Here is a 20,931-nt window from a genome sequence, read left to right on the forward strand (position 1 = left end):
TAGGATTTTGCCAGTGCAGAAAATGAATGCCACAAGATATATAATCAGATCTTAAAATGCTACACAGAAAAGGGATTCAATTTTCAGTTTGGAAAATAATATACTCTGCCATTTAAAAGTCAAAGGAAAAACTGTATGATTGTGTATGTACATTTTCATCTCTCCAAACGTTGGGGTTAAATTTTAGTGGAGTGCTTTCAAATAATCTAATAGTTCTGCTTTAACTCAAATAAGAGAAACATCTTAGGATCAATGAGAAGAGTTAAGTTACCTATCTTTGTATCAGGAAAGTAAGTGGAAAGGTGGATTCAGATTCTACTGCAGAGGACAGTCGCCTCATTTGAGACTCAGGGGATGACAGATGGCCAGTTATCAAAGAATAAAACATGTGAAAATGAACGCTATACAGCCATGCAACAGATCTTTTCCATTAAAAAAAAAACAACAAAAAACGACATGGCTGTTTCTTGTCTATCAAGAAAACATTTCAGTGGTGTGCTTTTACATTTAAAAATAGAAAACTAATCTCCAATGCACAGAGTACCATATTTTCAGGGGGCGTTTCGTAGGAGAGTGAGAACTACGATGAAGGAAGCAGGGAGAGATCATATTTGCAAGTTCAAGAAACACAATCTACTTCTGATTGATTAGTGATGCAACTAACAGTAACAGAATGTACAAGGCAGAAGTTCAAACACTTTAAAGGAATAAATCAATTAGAGCCAGCCCTCCGTATCCACGAGTTCCCCAACCATGGCTACCATCAACCATGGATTAAAAACTTAAAAACAAAAGCTGGGCATTGTGGCTCATGTCTGTAATCCTAGCTAATCAGGAGACTGAGATCTGAGGGTCATGGTTGGAAGCCAGACCAGGCATGAAAGTTTGTGAGAAGCTTATCTCCAATAAACTACTCAAAAAATGCCAGGAGTGGCACTGTGGCTCAAGTGGTACAGTGCTAGCTTTGGGCACAAAGAGTCTCAGGGACAGAACCCAGACCTGGAGTTCAAACCCAAGGACCAGCAAAACAACAATAACAAAACTTAAAAACGAGACAAAACAAAACATTAAAAAATCTTGCAGCTATACTGAACATTTATAAACTTATTTTTCCTTGTCATTCATTATTCCCTAAAAAATACAGCACAGCAACATTTACATTGCATTAGGCATTGTAAGTCATCTACGGTGGATTGACAGTACGCTGGAGGATACCGGTAGTTTTTTTTTTTTTTTTTGCCAGTCCTGGAGTTGGGACTCGGGGCCTGAGCACTGTCCCTGGCTTCTTTTTGCTCAAGGCTAGCACTCTGCCACTTGAGCCACAGAGCCACTTCTGGCCCTTTCTGTTTATGTGGAGTTGAGGAATTGAACCCAGGGCTTCATGCATGCTAGGCAAGCACTCTACAACTGAGCCACATTCCCAGCCCCACGTGTATTTTTTTTTGTGTGTGTGTGTGCAAATAACTGACCATTTTCTATAAGGAACTTGAGCACCTCTGGGTCAGGCACCTGTGGGGAGAGGGGTCACGGGGACCAGTCCTCTACACATACTGACAGATGGGCATGTATCTGAATGCACTGATTCCCATTTTTTAAAACACTCTCTTCCTCTAAATACTCAGATATTTAAAGGCAAAAATAGTGCTTTCAGAGAAATATTCTTTTGTGCTTGAAAATGCATTATAGTCACATGGGAACTAAAAATAAAGTTCTATTTTGGAGAGGAAAGATTATAACTTAGCATATGGAAATGATTCATCATTATTGTTTTATAAATTACTGGGCTTTTTTGTTTTTCATTATTATTTTGTTGGTTTTCAAAGTGCTAGGTTTCCACTAGTGCTAGTGTATTTTTATACTAAAAAGGAATCACTGAGTTAGAATTCTCCTTATTAATAACTTTTTGAAGAAAGAGGAGAATACATAAAAGGTTGCTGCTTTGTGTTGCCATAGTTCCACACACATGACAATTCACGAGCATGGAAAAGCAGGGAGATGGCCAATTGAATAACCAAGACAATGCTTCATGTTTAACTATGCAGAATAGAATTACACACCCTCCTATTCAGAAGCTAACCAATTTGATTACAATTGTGAAAAATATGTCACTAAACAAAAAGGCCTCTCCCAAACGCAATACATATAGAAGGGATATTATTTCCTGCTAAAAAATTTTCCATTACTATTTTTAGTACACAACTGTTGTGTAAAGTATTTTTTTCCTTAAAAGACTCTCACACTTACAAATATAACCTTAAGATGATCAGCTGGCAAAAAAAAAAGGACAAGTTTATTTTAGACTGACACAGAAAAATGAAAAAGAAATTCCAAGAAACATATATTCCAGTATCCACTTAGCCTGGGGGGGTGGTTGGGTGGGGGGAAATTCAAACAATCCTCCCTAAAACCTCACAACTATTTAGGGATACAGATTGCTTTATACCTCACAATTATTGGGGGATGCAGATTGCATTATACCTCGGGTTTCAGATCTCTGTGTACTACTCCAACGTCATGCATATGGCTTACAGCAGAAACCAGCTTCCGCATGATGTAGCTAGCTTCAGTCTCGCTGAAGTGTTTCTTTTTCTTGATGCGCTCAAACAGTTCTCCTCCATTTAGAAGTTCCATCACTAGAAATGTATGAAGCTACAAAAAGAATAATACGGGGCTTTAATGAAAAAGGAGAGGACATCCATTTGTGGTCAAGAATTTATTGATTATTATGTATCCCAAGTAAATTTAAATAATGCTTTGTTATAACTGGCAGCAATCCTTGTATTTTTAATGAAAAGGAGACATCTATTACTGTATAAAGTATTGATTGATCATTATCTATCACCAGTATATTTAAATAATCTCTTGTTAAAACAAACAGCAATTCTGGTATTTTAGAAGAACTGAAGGAAGGATAATGTGGCCTTTTTAGAATTCTATTTTAGAAATGGAACATTTCAAGTACTGCGATGAAATTTTATGTATGGTTTCCTTGACTTCCTTTTCTTTCATTTGGATTTCACTTCCACCTCTCTTGGGTTTACTCACCTTCCTTTCTAAAGCGTGATTCTATGTGACAATGATCTTAAGTTTATATTGTAAATAATCCACTAATCAAGTTTGGGCAGTCATCCACATTAGGTCTGGCATACTCATTTAATTGCAAATTTACCTTTTAAAAATGGAACTGTTGGGCTCGAAATATGGCCTAGTAGAAAATGGCCAGAAGTGGCGCTGTGGCTCAAGTGGCAGAATGCTAGCCTTGAGCAAAAAGAAGCCAGGGACAGTGCTCAGGCCCTGAGTCCAAGGCCCAGGACTGGCAAAAAAATAAATAAAAATAAAATGAAAAAAAATTTTTAAAAATGGAACTGTTGGGCTGGGAATGTGGCTTGGTGGCAGAGTGCTTGCCTACCATGCATGAAGCCCTGGGCTTGATTCCTCAGTACCATACACACAGACAAAGCTGGAAGTGGTGCTGTGGCTCAAGTGGTAGAGTGCTAGCCTTGAACAAAAAGAAGTTCTGGGACAGTGCCCAGGACCTGAGTTCAAGCCCCAAGATTGGTAACACACACAATACACACACACACACACACGCAACGCACGCACGGTACTGTTTGATAATGTTGAGCCTCAACAATTAATTGCAGGACTCCTGTCAGCATTTCTTTGCAAATATCCCTAACTCACCATGTATGTTCTTCTTTAATAAGTGTTTTTGATCCCAATGGCATTATGTTAATTTAATACTTGGTGATTTGTTTACTATGCTTTGTATCTTTATAAAGAAAATAATGTAAGACCTACAGAAAAAGACTTACATTAGCTCCTAAATGAACATGAATGGTTTAGAAAAAAAAATGTTGATGTTCACATTCAGGTGCTGTGTTGGTGCCAACATCATTCAACAAATGTTTCTGGAATTAGCTAAACTCAGAAAACTGCTCCCTAAAAAACAATTTTAAGTACACAAGCCTGCCATATCAGACAGACTATAAAAGGGTAAAGAACTGTGTGTGTGTGTGTGTGTGTGTGTGTGTGTGTGTGTGTGTGTGTAGTGATCTTGGGGCTTGAACTCAGGGCCTATGTGCTGTCCCTGAGCTTTTTTTTTTTGCTCAAGGTTACCACTCTACCACTTAAGCCACAGCTCCACTTCCAACTTTTTTAGTGGTTAATAGGAGATAAAGAATTTCATGAACTTTCCTGCATGGGATAGCTCTGAACCATGAATCTCAGATCTCAGCCTTCTGGGTAGCTAGGATTTACAGGCATGAACCACTGGAGTCTGGTGCAAACAACACTCAATATGAAAACTGACCCCAAGCCTGTAATCCAAGTTGCGTGTGAAGCAGATTGAGGGATTACAGTTTGAGGCCAGCCTAGGTAAAAAACCGTTTGTGAGACTCCATCTCAACCAGTGGCTGGATGAAGTGTGCATGCCTGTTGTTTCAGTGGCTGGGTGCAGTGTTGTGTCCCTGTCCTCCAGTAACATAAAGAAACACAGTAGGAGGACAGCAGCCCAATCCAGGCCAAGAACTTACCTTGAAAATGATCAGGGTAAACAGGGACTGGAGGCATGATTCAAATGGTGAAGTGTTTTGCAAGCACAAGGCACTGAGTTCAGTCCCCAGTACTCTACCCACTCCCCAAAAGTATTTTTTTGATTTTGTTCTCGTTCTCTCTAGAGCACCACCATGGAGAACAAGCTAGCTTCCAACCTGTGATTGTCCTGCCTCAGCCTTCCAAGTGCTGGGATTCCAAGGTTGTCACCAACCCACATGGTTCTGTTTCTTGTGATCTTGGGTATGTTCCTTTACCATTATGAACTTCAGGAGACTTACAATAAATTATAGCCAACAATGAGAAAAATCTATATGCAGTTCCTCAAATAAAAGCCCTCCAAAGATGTCAATGACCTAAACCTCAGAACCTATTTTTTAAATCTTAGATGGAAAAAGAGAATTTCACTAACCCCCCCCACTCCCCAAGATAGGGTATTACTATAAAGTCCAGGCTGGCCTCAAACCTTGAAACTCAGGATCTTTCCCGCCTGAGCCTCTGGAGCACTGAGATTACAGGTGGGTGTCACCATTGTCAGCAAGTTAAAGATGGGAAGATTATCCTGACTATCCATCAACATCCAGGATATGAGATGGGACAACTAAAGGGATTATTGCATGGAAAGTCCCAAAGGCAAATAAACAAATTGTCCCTTATTGTCTCCACAAGGAACCTTGTCTACTCTTTTGACTATAATAAGCCAATGAGACTGATTTTGGTCTTCGGATCTCCATTTATTATTTAAGAAAATAAATAAGGATTATTTTAAGCTCGAAGTGCTTCGTTATAACAGCAATACATATATGCATAGCAGCAGGAACTCTGAGCAAAGCATAGATCACAGTACATACAATGAGCTGTATGAAACAAACGCTGTTATAACTATCACAGGAATGGCTGAAGGTAGAGTTTACCATCTGCATATTAGAATGAGAACTGTATTTACATTAGGATGTACATAATATACTAGTATTATATCATAGGACAAGTTACATTTTGGTAACTCTTTTTCTGTTTGTGCTAGTCCTGGGGCTTGAACTCAGGAACCTGAGCACTGTCCTTGCACTTTTATGCTCAAAGATAGTACTCTTGAGCTGGGAATGTGGCTTAGTGGTAGAGTGCCTTGCATGCATGAAGCCCTGGGTTCGATTCCTCAGCACCATATAAACACCCTGATGGATTTACCATTCTTAGCCATTGTACTTTGGGAGACATCGAGGTGGTAGAGCTGAGTCCCTCCTATCCTGGCTATGGATGTCACAGCTGCATAATGAGGAAAACCCACAACTAGGGATCAGGCTCTGCCTATAAGATTTTCACCAAGTTGCTATGTGATGTTGGGAGAAGTCTCAAGACCCATAAGTAAACCATAGTCAGGACTGATTTTAGCTCCTGTGCCTCCACTTTGCCCCGATCAGGAATGGTGTCATCCAACCCACTGTCAGGGGAAAGACTACTGCAATGGAGCAATTCTGGACATGGAAGATGACAGTGGGAGGGGCTAGACACAATGGTGCTCCACCCATACCCCACTGGAAAGCAGAACAGAGAATGGAGGGGGAGCAGTAGGACTTAGCCTGGAAGCCACACAGACTTTGCCTCTTGGAACAGGGGATATAAGGGAAGATCCTTGCCTTTCTGCTTTCTGTTTGTACTTAGCTTGCAGGAACTAGGCTTACCACTCTATGTTATACTTTAGAAGTGCAAAGAATACCACGTGCTGAGAGTATGAGTGCTTAAGCAACAGCAGGGAGCAGCTGTACTGGCACCAGTGCATTGCAGCCTGTGACAGTGCCACTGAGCTCATGTCTCTGTTCTTCCATGCTATAGGTTGTAAGGACTGAGGGAAGAAGGCAGAAGTGATTGATTGATTTAGGGGTTGGGTGAGAGAGAATGTGTGTGGTGGTGGTGGTAGTGGGGGTAATGTGTGTTTCTCTACCCTTCCTGGTGGCTGGATAACATTCCATATCCTTGACTAACTCAGTAGCACCAACAAAACTGATGAGAAATAGAACTCCATACGTGAATTATGCCACAGATGAATTCACTACACAACAAACACACATATGGAATACCTGATCGTGAAAAATCTCATGTAGCTTCACAATATTGGGGTGGCCTTCACAGAGTTTCAGAGCCGTTATTTCTTTCTGGGTATTGGCTTCCATCCTGTAAGATGAAATAACTAGCATCTACTTGTCTCTTCCAGCAAATTTTTATGTTGTGATTACCCCAAACCTAACTTTGTTTATATTTACAGTGCAATTATACCTGTCACAGTAACAGGATGAGGTTTCCTTAAAAGCAATGTATCTTACCACCCACCAAAAAAGAAAGCCACATTTTTTTTCCTGGAGAAAATTACTCTGAGTCAGCTATGAGCTACTTATACACAGGAATGGATGCTCGATTGCCTCACAGTTTGGTAATAGGAACATGTAATCATGCAGGTAATAAGCAGTTAAACAACTGGATCTCAAAGCTATAAGGAGCTTACCAAATAATTTCAGAGAAAAGTATTTCAAATATTCAACTAGCAGAAATAGCAATCAATAGCTGCTAAAAATCCCTAAAAGGGTTGACTACATATATTATCATCACAAGATAAGTCTTCCCATAAGGACCTCAAAAGCTTATCAGACATAGCATATCTGACATAGATGACTTCATCAGAAAATAACTGATCAGACCTAGAAGTAGCATAGATCAAATAATAAGCCAAGTGGCTAAGCCCAGGGGTAGAAAATCTTATTACTGCTGGTTCTCCTTTCCGATAAAAATGTCATTTACAGAATTCATTGGGTGGGACAAATTCATAAGAAAACACTGTTATAAGTGCCCATACCTTTTACTGATGATCTTGACTGCAAATGCCTGGTTACTTTTTTTGTGTATGCACTTTCGACAGATGGAAAAGCTTCCTTCACCAAGTGGTTTGTCCTTTAGATCCAGGTCATAGTGCTGATAGAATGGAGAATCCTGATGAGAAAGCAACAACACTTAAGGAAAGGCTAGTGATACACAGAGATTGTGCAAAATTGTGGAATATGTAAGTATCAGATAGTACTCTATCATCATTAAAAGGAATTTGTTCAAATTGATGTTACTCTAAGGTGAACTTCCATCTACTTATCTATTCTCAAAAATTACACATTAGGTGAGTGGTAGAAATATCCAATCCACGGACTTGAGCACTGATTATTTATTGCTATTTAAATGCTTATGGAAGCCACGTGCACATCACTGAGGACCACATGTGCTAACCTTGGTCATGGCGCTCCTAGCAACGGTTGTCACTCCAGGACGTTCCACTCCCAAGTGAAACTGGAGGGGGTCTATGACAGCTGCATTACGCTTGAAGAGGATAGAAGGAGCAACAAAGGAGTAACCCTAAAAAAAAAGAGAGAGAGAAAGGGAAGAAAAAGATTTGCTTTGCAGTTTAGTATGGACTAGTTTGTGACTAGAAAGACACCCAAATATTTGTTGAGATGAATGTCACTTTATTTTACTTGCAATCCCAAATGAGGGTTATCTCAACTCACTAGAGAAATGCTTTTAGAAGGAGATATAATGCCATCTTCTGGTAGAATGAAACAAGTTCAAAAATCAAGGTAGAAAAAGCTTCCTCGGGCAGGCGCCCAGGAAAAGCCCCGTAAGAGGTCCAGCCACCGCCACCCATACCAAACCTGCAGTGTGGGCAAGAAAGAAGCTCCTGCTTATTAAATAAGAAAGGGAGGGAGGGAGGAGAGAGTGGAGGGGGGAGGAAGGAAGGAAAGAGAGAAAGAGAGAAAAAAGAAGGAAAGGTAGAAAGAAAGATGGAAAGAAAAGAGAGACGAAGGAGAAGAGGCAGGAGAAAAGAGGAGAGAGGGGATGGGGGATGGCAGGGTAGAGAAGAGGGGAGGGAAGAAGAGGGGAGGAGAGGATTTCCTATTCAAATCCTTAACTCTCACTTTAGACTGTAATTCTTTTACATAGTTGATAAAAGTTTGCTTCTAAACACAATGAATCCCTGAAAAAACACAATCAAGATACTAAACAAAGTGACCTGTGTTATGCCAAGTCGTGAAACGACCACCAAGAAGGCCACCGAGACTCAGACATTCCGAAATGCAAAAGGAAGGCTTTATTCAAGCGAGCTGCAACTCGGGCCTCGTCCTACCCACTGACACAGCGGAGGTTAGGAGGCAACCCGGAGCTGCGATTACACAGAGCTTATAAAGGCCAAAAAAACAAAGTTACAGCAATCAGGTGTTCAAGCAAGCAAGATTACGGGTACAAATCTGATTGGCTTAGGGTTCGAGGCATTCTAGGGGCGGTTAGAGTTAAGCATTCCCAGGCGGTTAGAGTTCTTGACCAGCTTGCCCTGGGTTTGCTCAGACAACAAAACGGGGGCTGCCTGAAAATGGGGTTTACTTTTAACTCTTCATTCCCCCCTTCAACCTGAACTCAAGGAAACGGAGTTTTCCCCAAAGAGCACACCTGGCCAGAGAGCTCCCCCCCCCCCCCCCATTACCTGAAACAGCCTCTCGGAGCTCTGGGGCAGGGCAGCAGGAGAATAGGTAGGGTCCATTTCTGTAAACTCTTCAGCAAAGTTGCTCACATCTAACTCATCTCGGATGACTGGCTTAAATGGTGCAGGCACTTTTTTAGCAGCTAAGTCATCCCAATTTATTTTCTAAAGCAGAGAAAAAAGATTGGGATAAAGCAACAAGGTTCTATGACTAGCAAGTATAGATTCGATTTCAGTTGATCAATAAGGACAGAGGCTAAAAAGAAGGGCACATGTTTCTGATCATTGAAAATGTGATTTTTCTATGCAGGAGCCTATTTTCAGATGGCAGCTCCCAGCTCTGGCTAATGCTGAAAGTGAGTTCTATCTGTTCCTCTCCAGGACTCTCACAGTGTCCTCTAGGGGGCACCAACACACCTGGCCATTTTTGGAAATAGCAAGAAAATTATCTTCGTCCTCAGTCTTCTGAGAAAGAGTTAAGCTAAAAAGCTACTACTCAGGAGACTGAGATCTGGGTAAGAAAGTCAGTGAGACGCTTATCTCCAATTAACCACTCAAACCTGAAGTGGAGCTATGGTTCAAAGTGTCAGAGTGCTAACACACACACACACACACACAGAGAGAGAGAGAGAGAGAGAGAGAGAGAGAGAGAGAGAGAGAGAGAGAGAGAGCTGGAAGTGTTGCTCAAGCTACAAAGTACCAGTCTTTTTTTTTTTTTTTTTTTGGCCAGTCCTGGGCCTTGGACTCAGGGCCTGAGCACTGTCCCTGGCTTCTTCCCGCTCAAGGCTAGCACTCTGCCACTTGAGCCACAGCGCCGCTTCTGGCCGTTTTCTGTATATGTGGTGCTGGGGAATCGAACCTAGGGCCTCGTGTATCCGAGGCAGGCACTCTTGCCACTAGGCTATACCCCCAGCCCCAAAGTACCAGTCTTAAGCAAACAAGCTAAGGATGATGCTTTGGCCCTGAGTTCAAGTTCCAGTCCCCGTATTAAAAAAGTAAGCTCACTTGTGAATCAAGCATTAGCTATGTTGATTAACACAGTGATGCAGTTGCTCTTTTCTCCTCTAACTGTATCCAAGCATTTGAGATGCTGCCTTTCACGCCCCAGGAGTCTATGATACCTTTCCACCCAAGTCAGACACTGTCAGCTAAATGACACGTTTTATATTATTCAAATTCAGCTCTCTGCTCTCACTGTTCCTTCTGTCACTTCCAACAACCTCAAATAATACCTGCTGAATCGAAATCTACAGATTTCCAATTACTATGTCTTCAGATTGACAGTGAAATATACCATTATTTTATGCATTATTAAGAAACAAAGCATTATTCACAGAATAAGATGTTTTGCAGGCTAATTTCAGTGACAGAAAATGTAAAAACTTGCCTTTCTTGGTTGATGAAATTGAACAAGTTTAATCAACCATCACAAACTGGTTTTTTAAAAATTCCCTGAAGGTAATGGAAATAAAATGATTCAATCAGTTTATTGCTTTTCCTCTATATGACTATAGTGATTTCCGCGATAAGCATGATTTGTACTTAGCCACTATAATGACATTTAAAAAAAATCTATTAGAAAGTAAACGGATGATTTCTAAAGTAAAGGGATAATTTAAATAAATAAATATGTTGTTGGTAGGGAAATAATGAGCAATTAGAAAAATGAATGCTATTTTGATCATTCCATCCATGCACCATTTAGAGAGAAAGGATCATTTAGACCTTTACAGGTAGGGGTTCCAGCTTTCCAAGAATCTGTTATTTTTAAAAAATGCTTTCTAATTAAAAACTCAAAGCAAAAAAGTAGATTGAAATTACTATCTAAGCCACTTAGAATAAAATTTCTTCTAATATGAAAGAAATATTTCAACACTAAAAAATAAGGAAACAATGGAGATAAATATCTTTGGAAAATATCATTAAATTTTACCAGATTGTCAACTTCTAAGCCAAACTGACAAACAAGAGTATTTGAAATAGTTTGTTTAAATAATATTCTTAAGCCATATGAATTTATGAAATGCACATACTGAGTTTGATGTATGTTCATGTACTTCTCACTGTTACTGAAGTTGTACAACAATAATTTTTAAATGATTGCATTTAGAGACTGAAATAAATTTGCCCCTTTTTGACTTAGAAGTGACGAGATGGTTTGATTTTCAAGTTTTTATACCTTTTTTTCTATGCGTGTGCACAAACAACCAGCCCGCCCGCCCCCCCCATGTATTTCTGTTATGCTGAGAAACAAACTCAAGATTTGATACAGACTAGGCAAGTTATTTTACACTGAACTACACTCCAGCCTCATTTTTCTGTATTTTAAAAACAGTAACACGAAAGCCTAAGTTTTTCTTTGTTTTTGGCTTAGTCTTTTTCATTTGTTTTGGTGATAATACAAAAGAGTACAGAATAAAAAAAAAAACAAAACTTGGGTGATTCTTTTTGTACCATAAGTAGGCTATTTAGTATTTTGGTGTTTGCTTGGAGTAAACTGAGAAAACTAAACAGATCAATTGCTATGCCATAGAATAGTCTCATTTGCCTTTTGGAAAGAAAAGCGTTATCACAGACACAACAAAAATAAATGTTACAGACATTATAAACCACTACTCAGGATGGGAAGATGGAATGACATTCTGTTTCTCCACTGTCCTTGCATTTAGTGAGGAAAAGACCACTTAGTTCTTTACAAATAAAGACTGGTCCTTCCTAGAAAGTCTTTTCCATTTTGAAAGAGAAAAAGTACAATGTAGGTGAAAGTAGGTAGACAGTGAACCGGAATAATATCTGTGTTCACACAGCTCACCAAGACTGCTGAACTTCCTATAAAGACAGCAGAGGTAGGAAACTCCTAACTCTAAACTCACTAAACTTCACCTGAAAGAAGAGGTGTTCCTTGATTTCATCCGCATCTCTCGGGCCACATCCCAGCCTCTTCTTGGGGTCTTTCATCAGAAGACGCTGAATGAGGTCTTTAGCTAAAGCACTCATTTCTTGGGGATATGGAGGCTCACTTTTTAATATTCTCCTGTAGGCAGATAAAACTTGTTGTTAACATGACCAGAGAATGAAGTTACAGTAATGACATTTTTTAGGGAAAGCAACTATGGCCAAACATGTCAAAAACAGAACTAAATGTCAGAAAAAATACTTAAGATGAGTCAATAATTAACCTCAATATCGTTGAAAAAATATTTAAAATGAAATAGCATCCAGTCAAATATCTTTTTTGTGTGTGTGTCATCTAAGTTTTTTTAAAATTTAATTTATTTATTAATTGAACACAAGTTTTTTTAACAAGGTGTTGTGAAAAAAGGGTACAGTTACATAGTAGGGCAGTGTGTACATTTCTTGTGATATCTTACGCCCTGTTTTTCTTTCCCTTCTCTAGGTCAGGTAGACATATATACAATATACAATGTATCAAGAACATATACAGTAGCCACATGGCCAAGCCCAAGAAAATTCGCCTAGGGCTTTAAATGTAATGTCGATATTAGACAATATGTCGACAGTAGTCTTATATGAACATACATACATAGCTTTTGAGCTATTGTATTCCACTGAGAGGTCAATTTTTGACCTTTATATGTTGAGTAGTTGTTTGGTTTTAGTTACATACTGTTGGGTCACTGCCCCAATCCTGTGGGGAATACTATTTGACAAGCAGTTTTTGGTTTCACAGACCTGGCCTCTACTGTCTCTCCGTCTCCCTTTCTTAACAGTCATATATCAGGGAGATCATGCCCCTTTGTTTTCTGTGTTCTAGGCTTGCCAGTCAAATATCTTGAATGAGCAAGAATGAAAAGTACTGGATCATTTTTCAATATAAATCAATCTTAATGGAAAGCTACAATCCCAAATATTTTCTTTTTTTTTGTGCTGGTCCTGAGGCTTGAACTCAGGTTCTTGTACAATCGGTATTTTCCCTTCATGGCTGGAGCTCTACCACTTGACACGTTTCTAGTCCCCAAGTCAAAATATTCCACTGGGGAAAATAAAAACAAAAGAGGTACTTTGAGCTACAGTAGACCATCCATTAATGGTCTATACACTTCAGCTACAGACTTTACTCCATAAACAATTCATAACAAATTCAGCACTCAGACTGAAAATGCCAAGGCAGAAGTAAAACCTTTTCCATGTTAGCCCTCTTTCCCTGTGCCCTCAGCCCATGTGGCGGAAGCCTGACCTACATATAGGGCAAATCCAAATCAACTGGATAGGAATCCGGTTTTGATTTCTGAAAATGGGCACCTAGACGCCACGCACTGGTGGCTCATGCCTGTAATCCTAGATACTTAGGAGGCTAAGATCTGAGGCTCACCATTCAAAGCCAGCCCAGAAAGGAAAGTCCCTGAGACTCTCATATCCAAATTAACCTCCAAGAAAGCTAGAAGTGGAGCTGTGGCTCAAATGGTAGAGCATTAGCCTAGCTCAAGGAGAATGCACAGGCCCTGAGTTTCAGCCCCAGGACTGGCAAAAAGAAAAGAACCTGCTTCATTATTGCTACTACCCCACAGAGAGAAAGCCCAAGGAGGTGTGACAGAGAGGAAAATCTAATTATTGTAGAAAAAAGTGTGTGTGTGTGTGTTTAAAGTAACTAAGTTTCTTGATTAGAAATTTATTCTGCAGTCCCAAATCAATTCAATCCACTTGAACCTTTCCCCATGAAAAAAAAAAGATCAATAATTTAATGAAAATAGCCATGGAGGGAGTTAACTAAAAATAAGAACTGCAACATAATATACATGACAAAGAGCTATTTTATTACTGTAGTTTACAACAAAGAGTGTTATTTTGTGGTTGTTCTCTTTTTTTATATGCAACAGCACATACATACTGGGGCTACAACTTGGGGCCTATGTAGTGTTTACTTAGCTTTGTTTGCTCAAGGGTGGTACTCTACCACTTGAGCCACAGTCCCACTTCCAAGTATTATTTGGATTACAGCAAAGATATATTGTGCATTTTTATAACTTATAGGACAAAGGCAGAAAATAAATGTGTGATAGTATAGCATGGTAGGATGGTGAACTCAGGCCAGATAGAGTTTGACACTCTGTTCTTTACTGGCTATGTAATCTTGACTCCCACTTTCATACACATAACGGGAATGATAGCACCTACCTAAAATTGGAATTGTGAGCTAACATATATTGTGCTTACATTTGGCATCTACCACGCACTTGACAGTGAGCTATTGTTCTACTCCCTCAACCTAAGGTAATACAATATAAAGAAAACAGGCACAGAAGCTGTGTCATGTACCCACTGAAAATAATGGAGGCCGCCACCAGTGGCTCACACTTATAATCCTAGCTAGGCTAGGAGGCTGAAATCTGAGGATTGTAGTTCAAAGCTAGGCCAGGAAGGAAAGTCTGTGAGACTCTTATCTTCAATTAATCACCTGAAAACTGGAAGTGGAACTGTGGCTCAAAGTGATATAGCCTTCAGCAAACGAGCTTAGGAACAGCACCCAGGTCCTATGTTCAAGCCCCATGACTGACAAAAAAAAAGAAAAGAAAAGAAAAAAAGGACTGGAGCTCGCGCGCGCACATACGTGCTATTCCTGGGGCTTAAACTCAGGGCCTAGACGTTTTCCCTGAGTTCTTTTGCTCAAAGCTAGCACTTGACCACTTGAGCCACAGCTCCACTTCTGGCTTTTTGGTTACTAACTGAAGTTAAGAGTCTCACAGACTTTGCTGCCCAGCTGGCTTTGAACTGTGATTTTTAGATTTTAGCCTCCTGAGTAGCTAGGATTACAGATGTGTCATTGGGACAGGGTGAGAGCTCTAAAGTTTTACAAAAATTTACAGCAGTGCTGTTAATTTCCAAGCTACTTCAACTTCAAAGATTCTATTCTAGGAATCCAAAGTAAAGGTTGGTAGATCAAGCAAAGAAAGACATAATTCCTCCCTTGTTGATATTCTGATTTCCCCATTGCTCACTGCTTGCAGGATTTTTAAGCATTAGCAGATAGTCTTTTCCTTAAAGTAGGCCTATGCATACTTGAAAAAAAAACAAAACCTGGAATCCTCTTCCTTGGGGAAAAAAAAAAAAGCCTTTCTACGCTCTCCATCATTACTGTACTTTTTACAGGAAAGAATTTCTTGCGTTTAGGATCAGGGCTTTTGAGGTTCGCTGTCAGTGACATTCACTATTGATGCCTGGAAAGTAAAGGGCTTTTCTTCCCAGACTAGGGAAATAGATACGATCAAGGTGTTGTGACTCTTTAAACTGGTGGGTGTTAAGCCCTTTGCTTTTCACAAAATTTCTGCGGGACACAAATGTTGACTTATGGAGCCACAACCATAGTCCATGAAGACTTGCTTGGTGTATGATACAATTAAACAACCTGGATTGAAGACTGTGACAATTCAGTTTGTGGGTGACAAATGCAATGAAGCTAACCATGATTGCATCTCTATCTCTAGTAAGGCCACTTAACTTTTCAGGTGTTAAAGTTTTTCAGTTGATAAAACAAGTGTCTCACCTCTTCTACTGCCATGCCTGGATGGCTTCTGGTGACCACAGTTCCTCTTGTGTGTCAAACTCTGCGGTTATCCAACAAATAACAAAAATACAGTGGACAGTATGTGTTACATTCCTTGTCTTGTCACAAGCCAGAGAGAAAAGCTGGAAATCTCCTACAGAATCCGTCCATGTTTTGTTTTGTTTCCACTATCTTCTGCTAAGTCCGTAATCTGAGTTGAGATGGTTCTCCAAAACAAAGTTAACTCTCCACAACAACTTTACTCTGGAGCTAACAACCTCACAGTAGCCACCAATGACTCTTTCACAAATGTTTCCTCAAGTTTCTTTTCAAGTAGCTTGGAATAACATTGTCCCTGTCAGAATGAGACCTAGTGAAAGCGACTTCCTGTGATTTCAAATGCTGATGAAGAAATGGACTTTATCCAGACATTCCATTTTTCCATTACTGCTAATGCAGCTCTACAATTAAGCATACAAGTTGGCCTTTGACTTCAACGACAAAAAAAAAAATCATTTGTCCAATCCCCTTGGAAATATCTCTACTCTATGTAGGCTGTCACTGTTTTAAGTTTAATAACTACCCAGAGTGTATGTTTCACCAGCCATGTGATTATTTGGCTTAGATTGATGTTCTAATCCTTGAATCTTGGACTGAGAACATATCCAGTGTCTTTTCATCCACTCTTGAGGTCTTTTCTGTGTGAGGTAAATGTTTTAATCTTCCTGTGAAGTTCAGTGTTTGTGAGAATTGTTGAGCTTGGATGTGCAGACAAGCGCTGGATTGGAGTGATCTTCTGTGCTGACAAAGAAGTCAATCACTGGAGGCAAGGTCATCAATGTCATAGCCAATCAGCCCATCCAGTCATGTCTCGTCATCGGATTACCACAGTTTGCAGAGTGTGCTAGCAGTGTGGTGCACGGTGTGCTAGCAGTGTTGCTGAGCGTTCGTGCCCAGTCACGCTCGGCACTGACTGCCCTCTGAGTCATCCCAGCACAGGCAAGCTGGGCCTCAGGCAGCCGATGTGAGCAGACACGTCTGTCCTGTCAGATACTTGCACGAGTCCCGTCTGTTCCACAGTGGATGCTTTATTGTTTGTCCCTTAACATTTACACTATCAATATGAGTCACTGGATATTAATTTCTGTTGCTATGAAAAAAACTCCTGTACTTATTGAATCTCAAGTCTTGCCTGTGATTGCTGTGGTAGAATCAGATCATTTCTTAGGCCTTAACAGACCCATGGTTCCTTACCTCTCATCTACCATTCTAGTCTTTAGATTTAAGGCAATCTGATCCAGGCTTTCTGCCAATTTTTTTTTTAAATCAGAATACATCAATACAAAGAACTAGTAAAAGCAAGTGTGCACGTCACTTGGCTTAAAATATTCCTGCCATCATAAGAAGTGTAGTTCTCTGGGGTTCAATAAAAAAGGAAGATGATAAAAAGCTATGGTGTTTGTGGAATCAGAAAGAAGGAATTGGTCAGAGAAAACACTACGCAATGCTCTCGGGCTAAGGCCGTGCTTTGTGAGTGTTCCTGGGACAGATACGGCAATGAGACTCAAACCACAGTTTCCTATCATTTGGAGGCATTTAAACTTAAAAAAAATTTTTTTTTGAGACTAGATCTTGCTATGTTGCCTAGGCTGGCCTTAAATTGGTGATCAAGTTTACTTCAGTCTCCTGAACAGCTGAGATTACAGGTGTGTACTCCCTCCCACTCAGGCATTTAAAAACTGTCAAAAACCAATTTTAAAATAAGAAAACCTACATTTAAAAAGTTTATGACAAGTACATTTTAACTCTAATTTTACAAAGTATTCCTGTTCAACTACAACACATCATGTGAGGTGAGGTAAGCCGAGATCAGAGACGAATGCTGCATGTTCTCCCTGATATGCGGAAGTTAGATCTAAAACACATGGGGATATGACAAAGCACACAGAATTCTAGATACTCACATACAGTGAGACCAAAGAGGTTAGTCTTAGGAGAGAATCACAAAGGTGCAATACCCAAGCTCCTCTTCATATATATACAATAATATACATATTAAAATGAACTCCAAAGATATGGAAACAAAGGACTTTTTCCTTAATTTGTGTTTTCTTTTTCTGCATTTTTTACCTTATATACAGTGTACTCATGTGCACATATGTGGGAGGGTGGGGGGAGGGCAGAGAATCAGAGGAAAAAGTGTGAAAAAAGGCAGCAGTGGAGTGCAGTGGATATTGATGAGAGTGAACTATACAAACTGGGTAGAGATGGGGGGAGTGGGAGAGGAGGGACACTATGAGAAAGGAAATGTACTTATTACTTGACATAAGTAAAATCCTGCTCTATATCACCTCTAAAACAACAATAAAGTAAATTAGAAAAAAAGTATTGCTACTCATTCAACTTTTGCACTAAGTTGAAATACTGAGAAATTATTTACTTCCTAATCTTTTCTGGGAAATGCCTATCTTCAATTTTTTAATTAAAAAGTTTTATTAAAGTACAATAGATATGTATTTCTCACAAAGTGCAGTGTGACAAGCTATGGAATATGCATATACCTGTGACACAACCACCACAATCTATATAAAGAAGATGGCCGCTACCCTTGACTTTGCTCAGCTCCTGTGTGATCCTTCCTCCCCACCCCCACCCCAGCCCAAGTTCCCAGGTAACCACTACTCTGCTTTCTGTCACTATGGAGAAATTTGCATTTTCCACAATTGGAAGCATACAGTATCCACTCTATATTGTCCAGCTTCTTTTGCTTAGCATATTTTGAGATTTTATCACATTGCTGTATATATTAAGACACATATATTTTTTAAAAAAATAATTTTTGATTTTGATTTTTTGCCAGTCCTGTGGCTTGAACTCGGGGCCTAGGCACTGTCCTTGAGTTTCTTTTGCTCAAGGCTAGCACTCTACCATTTGAGCCAAAGCACCACTTCCAGCCTTTTCTGTGTATGTGGTACTGAGGAATGGAACCCAGGGCTTCATGCATGCTAGGCGAGCATTCTACTCTACCATGCCACATTCCCAGTCCCCATTACACAGGTTTACTATTAAGTAGTACTCTACTTGTATGGACTAACCACATAATTTGTTTAATAACTTGTTGATACTCTTTACAAGTTTTTTTTTAATTAATTTATTTTTTTCTTATTTATTGTCAAAGTGATGTACAGAGAGGTTACAGTTTCATACATTAGGCCTTGGGTACATTTCTTGTACTGTTACCTCCTCCCTCATCCCTCCCCCTTTCCCTCTCCCCCCATGAGTTGTTCAGTTGGTTTACACCAAATGGTTTTGTAAGTATTGCTTTTGGAGTCGTTTATCTTTTTATCCTTGTCTCTCGTTTTGATATTCCCTTTCACTTCCCTAGTTCTAATACTCTTTACAAGTTTTATTTGCAAGGAAAGTTGTTGAACATACTTTCTGTTCAAGGTTTTGTACAGACTCTTTATGGGATTGGAGAAGCCAGTGCCTCCTGCTGCTTTACTGAACTTAGGCTCAGCTAGAACTTATGATCCTTTACCTCTGTCTTCTGAGTAGTTGGGATTATAGGCATTTGCCACACAACACCTAGCTATGGACGTGTTTCCATCTTCTTTGGGAATCATATAGGGAAAAAATGGTGGGACATGTAACAAGTTAACATATAACTTCCTGTTTCCCATAGTAATAGAACATGTTATATCTCCCCTTGCAGTATATGAAAGTTACCATTCTTCCATGTCTTTATCAGCACTGGGTGTGATCCCTTGAGTTGGGTATGTAGTAGTATTTCACTGTAGTTTTAATGTATATTTCCTAAAGACATCACTTTTCCAGTCTTTACCAGCCACCCACTGATCATCTCTGATGAAGTGTCTTTCTTATTATAAACTTGAGTTTCTGGAGTTGTTTTCAAAGGTTTTGGATATCAGTCCTTTCTCAGATATATAACTTAAAAGTTTATCCAGTCAGTGAGTGACCTGGTTTTTTTCATTCTCTTAATCATTTTAACAAAAAATATTTTTAAAAAGAGATTTAGGATACTATCCCCTTCAGATTTAATATCTAAGTCAGACACAATAAAAACACACAGGAAGGTTCTACAGATATATGATATAGGAGTGTAAATTAAAATGTTCACCACTTAAACATCATTTGTTTATCCTTCTTATTTTCTATCAGACCAATTTCAAAGTCTGATCAATTCCTCTGGGAAAAACAACATGTTTGTTTATAGTCGCTCTTACCGAGATATCTCAGCTTGGGAGTTTTTTTCTCCATCAACAGTGAAAGGAGACGCTCCAGTAAGCAGTTCGTATGTGAGAACGCCTAGACTCCACCAGTCCACAGCCTACAACAACAACACCTTCATTTTGTCGCATTATCTGCTAATAGAGTCTATAAGAACAGCCAAATGAAAAGCTAGGTATTTGGAAAATAACAAAAAAAAATTGTAGGGCTTTCTGTGTAAGGAGTATTAAATTTAGCACATACAAGAATGATATTTAGAGAACCAATAGCCAGTTACCCTCAGCACAGAAAGTTTCTTAAAGTAGTTGCAGTTTTGTCTTTAACTTAAAATAACCTAATTAAAAAAATGTTAAGTAGGTGAGATCTTTGGCGTTGTGACAGAAAAAAAATCAGCATTTTTCATCACCAAAGTAGTTTGTAAAATTCTTCAAAAAGAATTTCATCCTTGAGTGTTAGTTTTTTGTAACTAAATTAAATACTTACACAAATCTGGGTACCTTTACTGATGGGAAGATTTGAAATAATAGAAAAATGTGTTCTACATTGGAAACACATTTATGAATTTAGTTAGGTGAACTGAGAACATAGTAAATTATAAACTGTTCAAAGAATTTTGGTATGTTGAAAATGTATTTTTAAAATTAGATCAATCAAAATCTGAGTAGTAAGAACTTAAATCAACTGAAAACTGGTGAACTTAAATATGAATTTTTAACATTTATTAAAAATGACCTGGTTTCTGAAAGGTGGTAGAGCTAATGAGCCTAGACAAAGATACAGGCAACAGTAGGCCAGTATCATGACTGGAAACGCACATATTGAAGGCCTCATTTATGAAGGTACTGCAACAACCTCATTTAGTTATTAGCTTAAAGTTGTTTGGGTGGTCCACATTCCAGAAAGACTATTTACTAAGTAGCTGTGGTGTGGATCTCGGGTACACAGAGATTCTAGAGGTAAGATCATGTTTGCTCATCTGAACACTGACCCCTTTAGGTCTTAGAAGATAAACTACCAGTTTTAATAGTTAGGAATTACTTCCAAGTTCCCCAGCAGCTTCAAAGAATACCATGAAGTACATACACAACACCAGCAATTCAACCCTTTAATTCATAAA

The 20,931-nt window shown here is 39.3% G+C and overlaps 1 protein-coding gene across 2 annotated transcripts in view; it reads right to left on the reverse strand.

Annotated features, from left to right (window-relative positions):
• Positions 1 to 20,931, reverse strand: part of Rps6ka5 (ribosomal protein S6 kinase A5) — a 132,834-nt gene that overhangs the window by 12,539 nt on the left and 99,364 nt on the right. For both annotated transcript variants that reach the window (XM_048361744.1, XM_048361743.1), the window contains 7 exons: positions 19,811 to 19,914; positions 11,948 to 12,098; positions 9,068 to 9,229; positions 7,819 to 7,944; positions 7,400 to 7,533; positions 6,630 to 6,723; positions 2,479 to 2,649 (listed from right to left, as the gene is read on the reverse strand). In XM_048361744.1, the coding sequence (XP_048217701.1) occupies positions 2,479 to 2,649; positions 6,630 to 6,723; positions 7,400 to 7,533; positions 7,819 to 7,944; positions 9,068 to 9,229; positions 11,948 to 12,098; positions 19,811 to 19,914 (942 nt within the window). The remainder of the gene's footprint in view (positions 1 to 2,478; positions 2,650 to 6,629; positions 6,724 to 7,399; positions 7,534 to 7,818; positions 7,945 to 9,067; positions 9,230 to 11,947; positions 12,099 to 19,810; positions 19,915 to 20,931) is intronic.

The sequence above is a fragment of the Perognathus longimembris genome, chromosome 14 (assembly GCF_023159225.1).
Source record: "Perognathus longimembris pacificus isolate PPM17 chromosome 14, ASM2315922v1, whole genome shotgun sequence".
Classification (NCBI taxonomy): domain Eukaryota; kingdom Metazoa; phylum Chordata; class Mammalia; order Rodentia; family Heteromyidae; genus Perognathus; species Perognathus longimembris.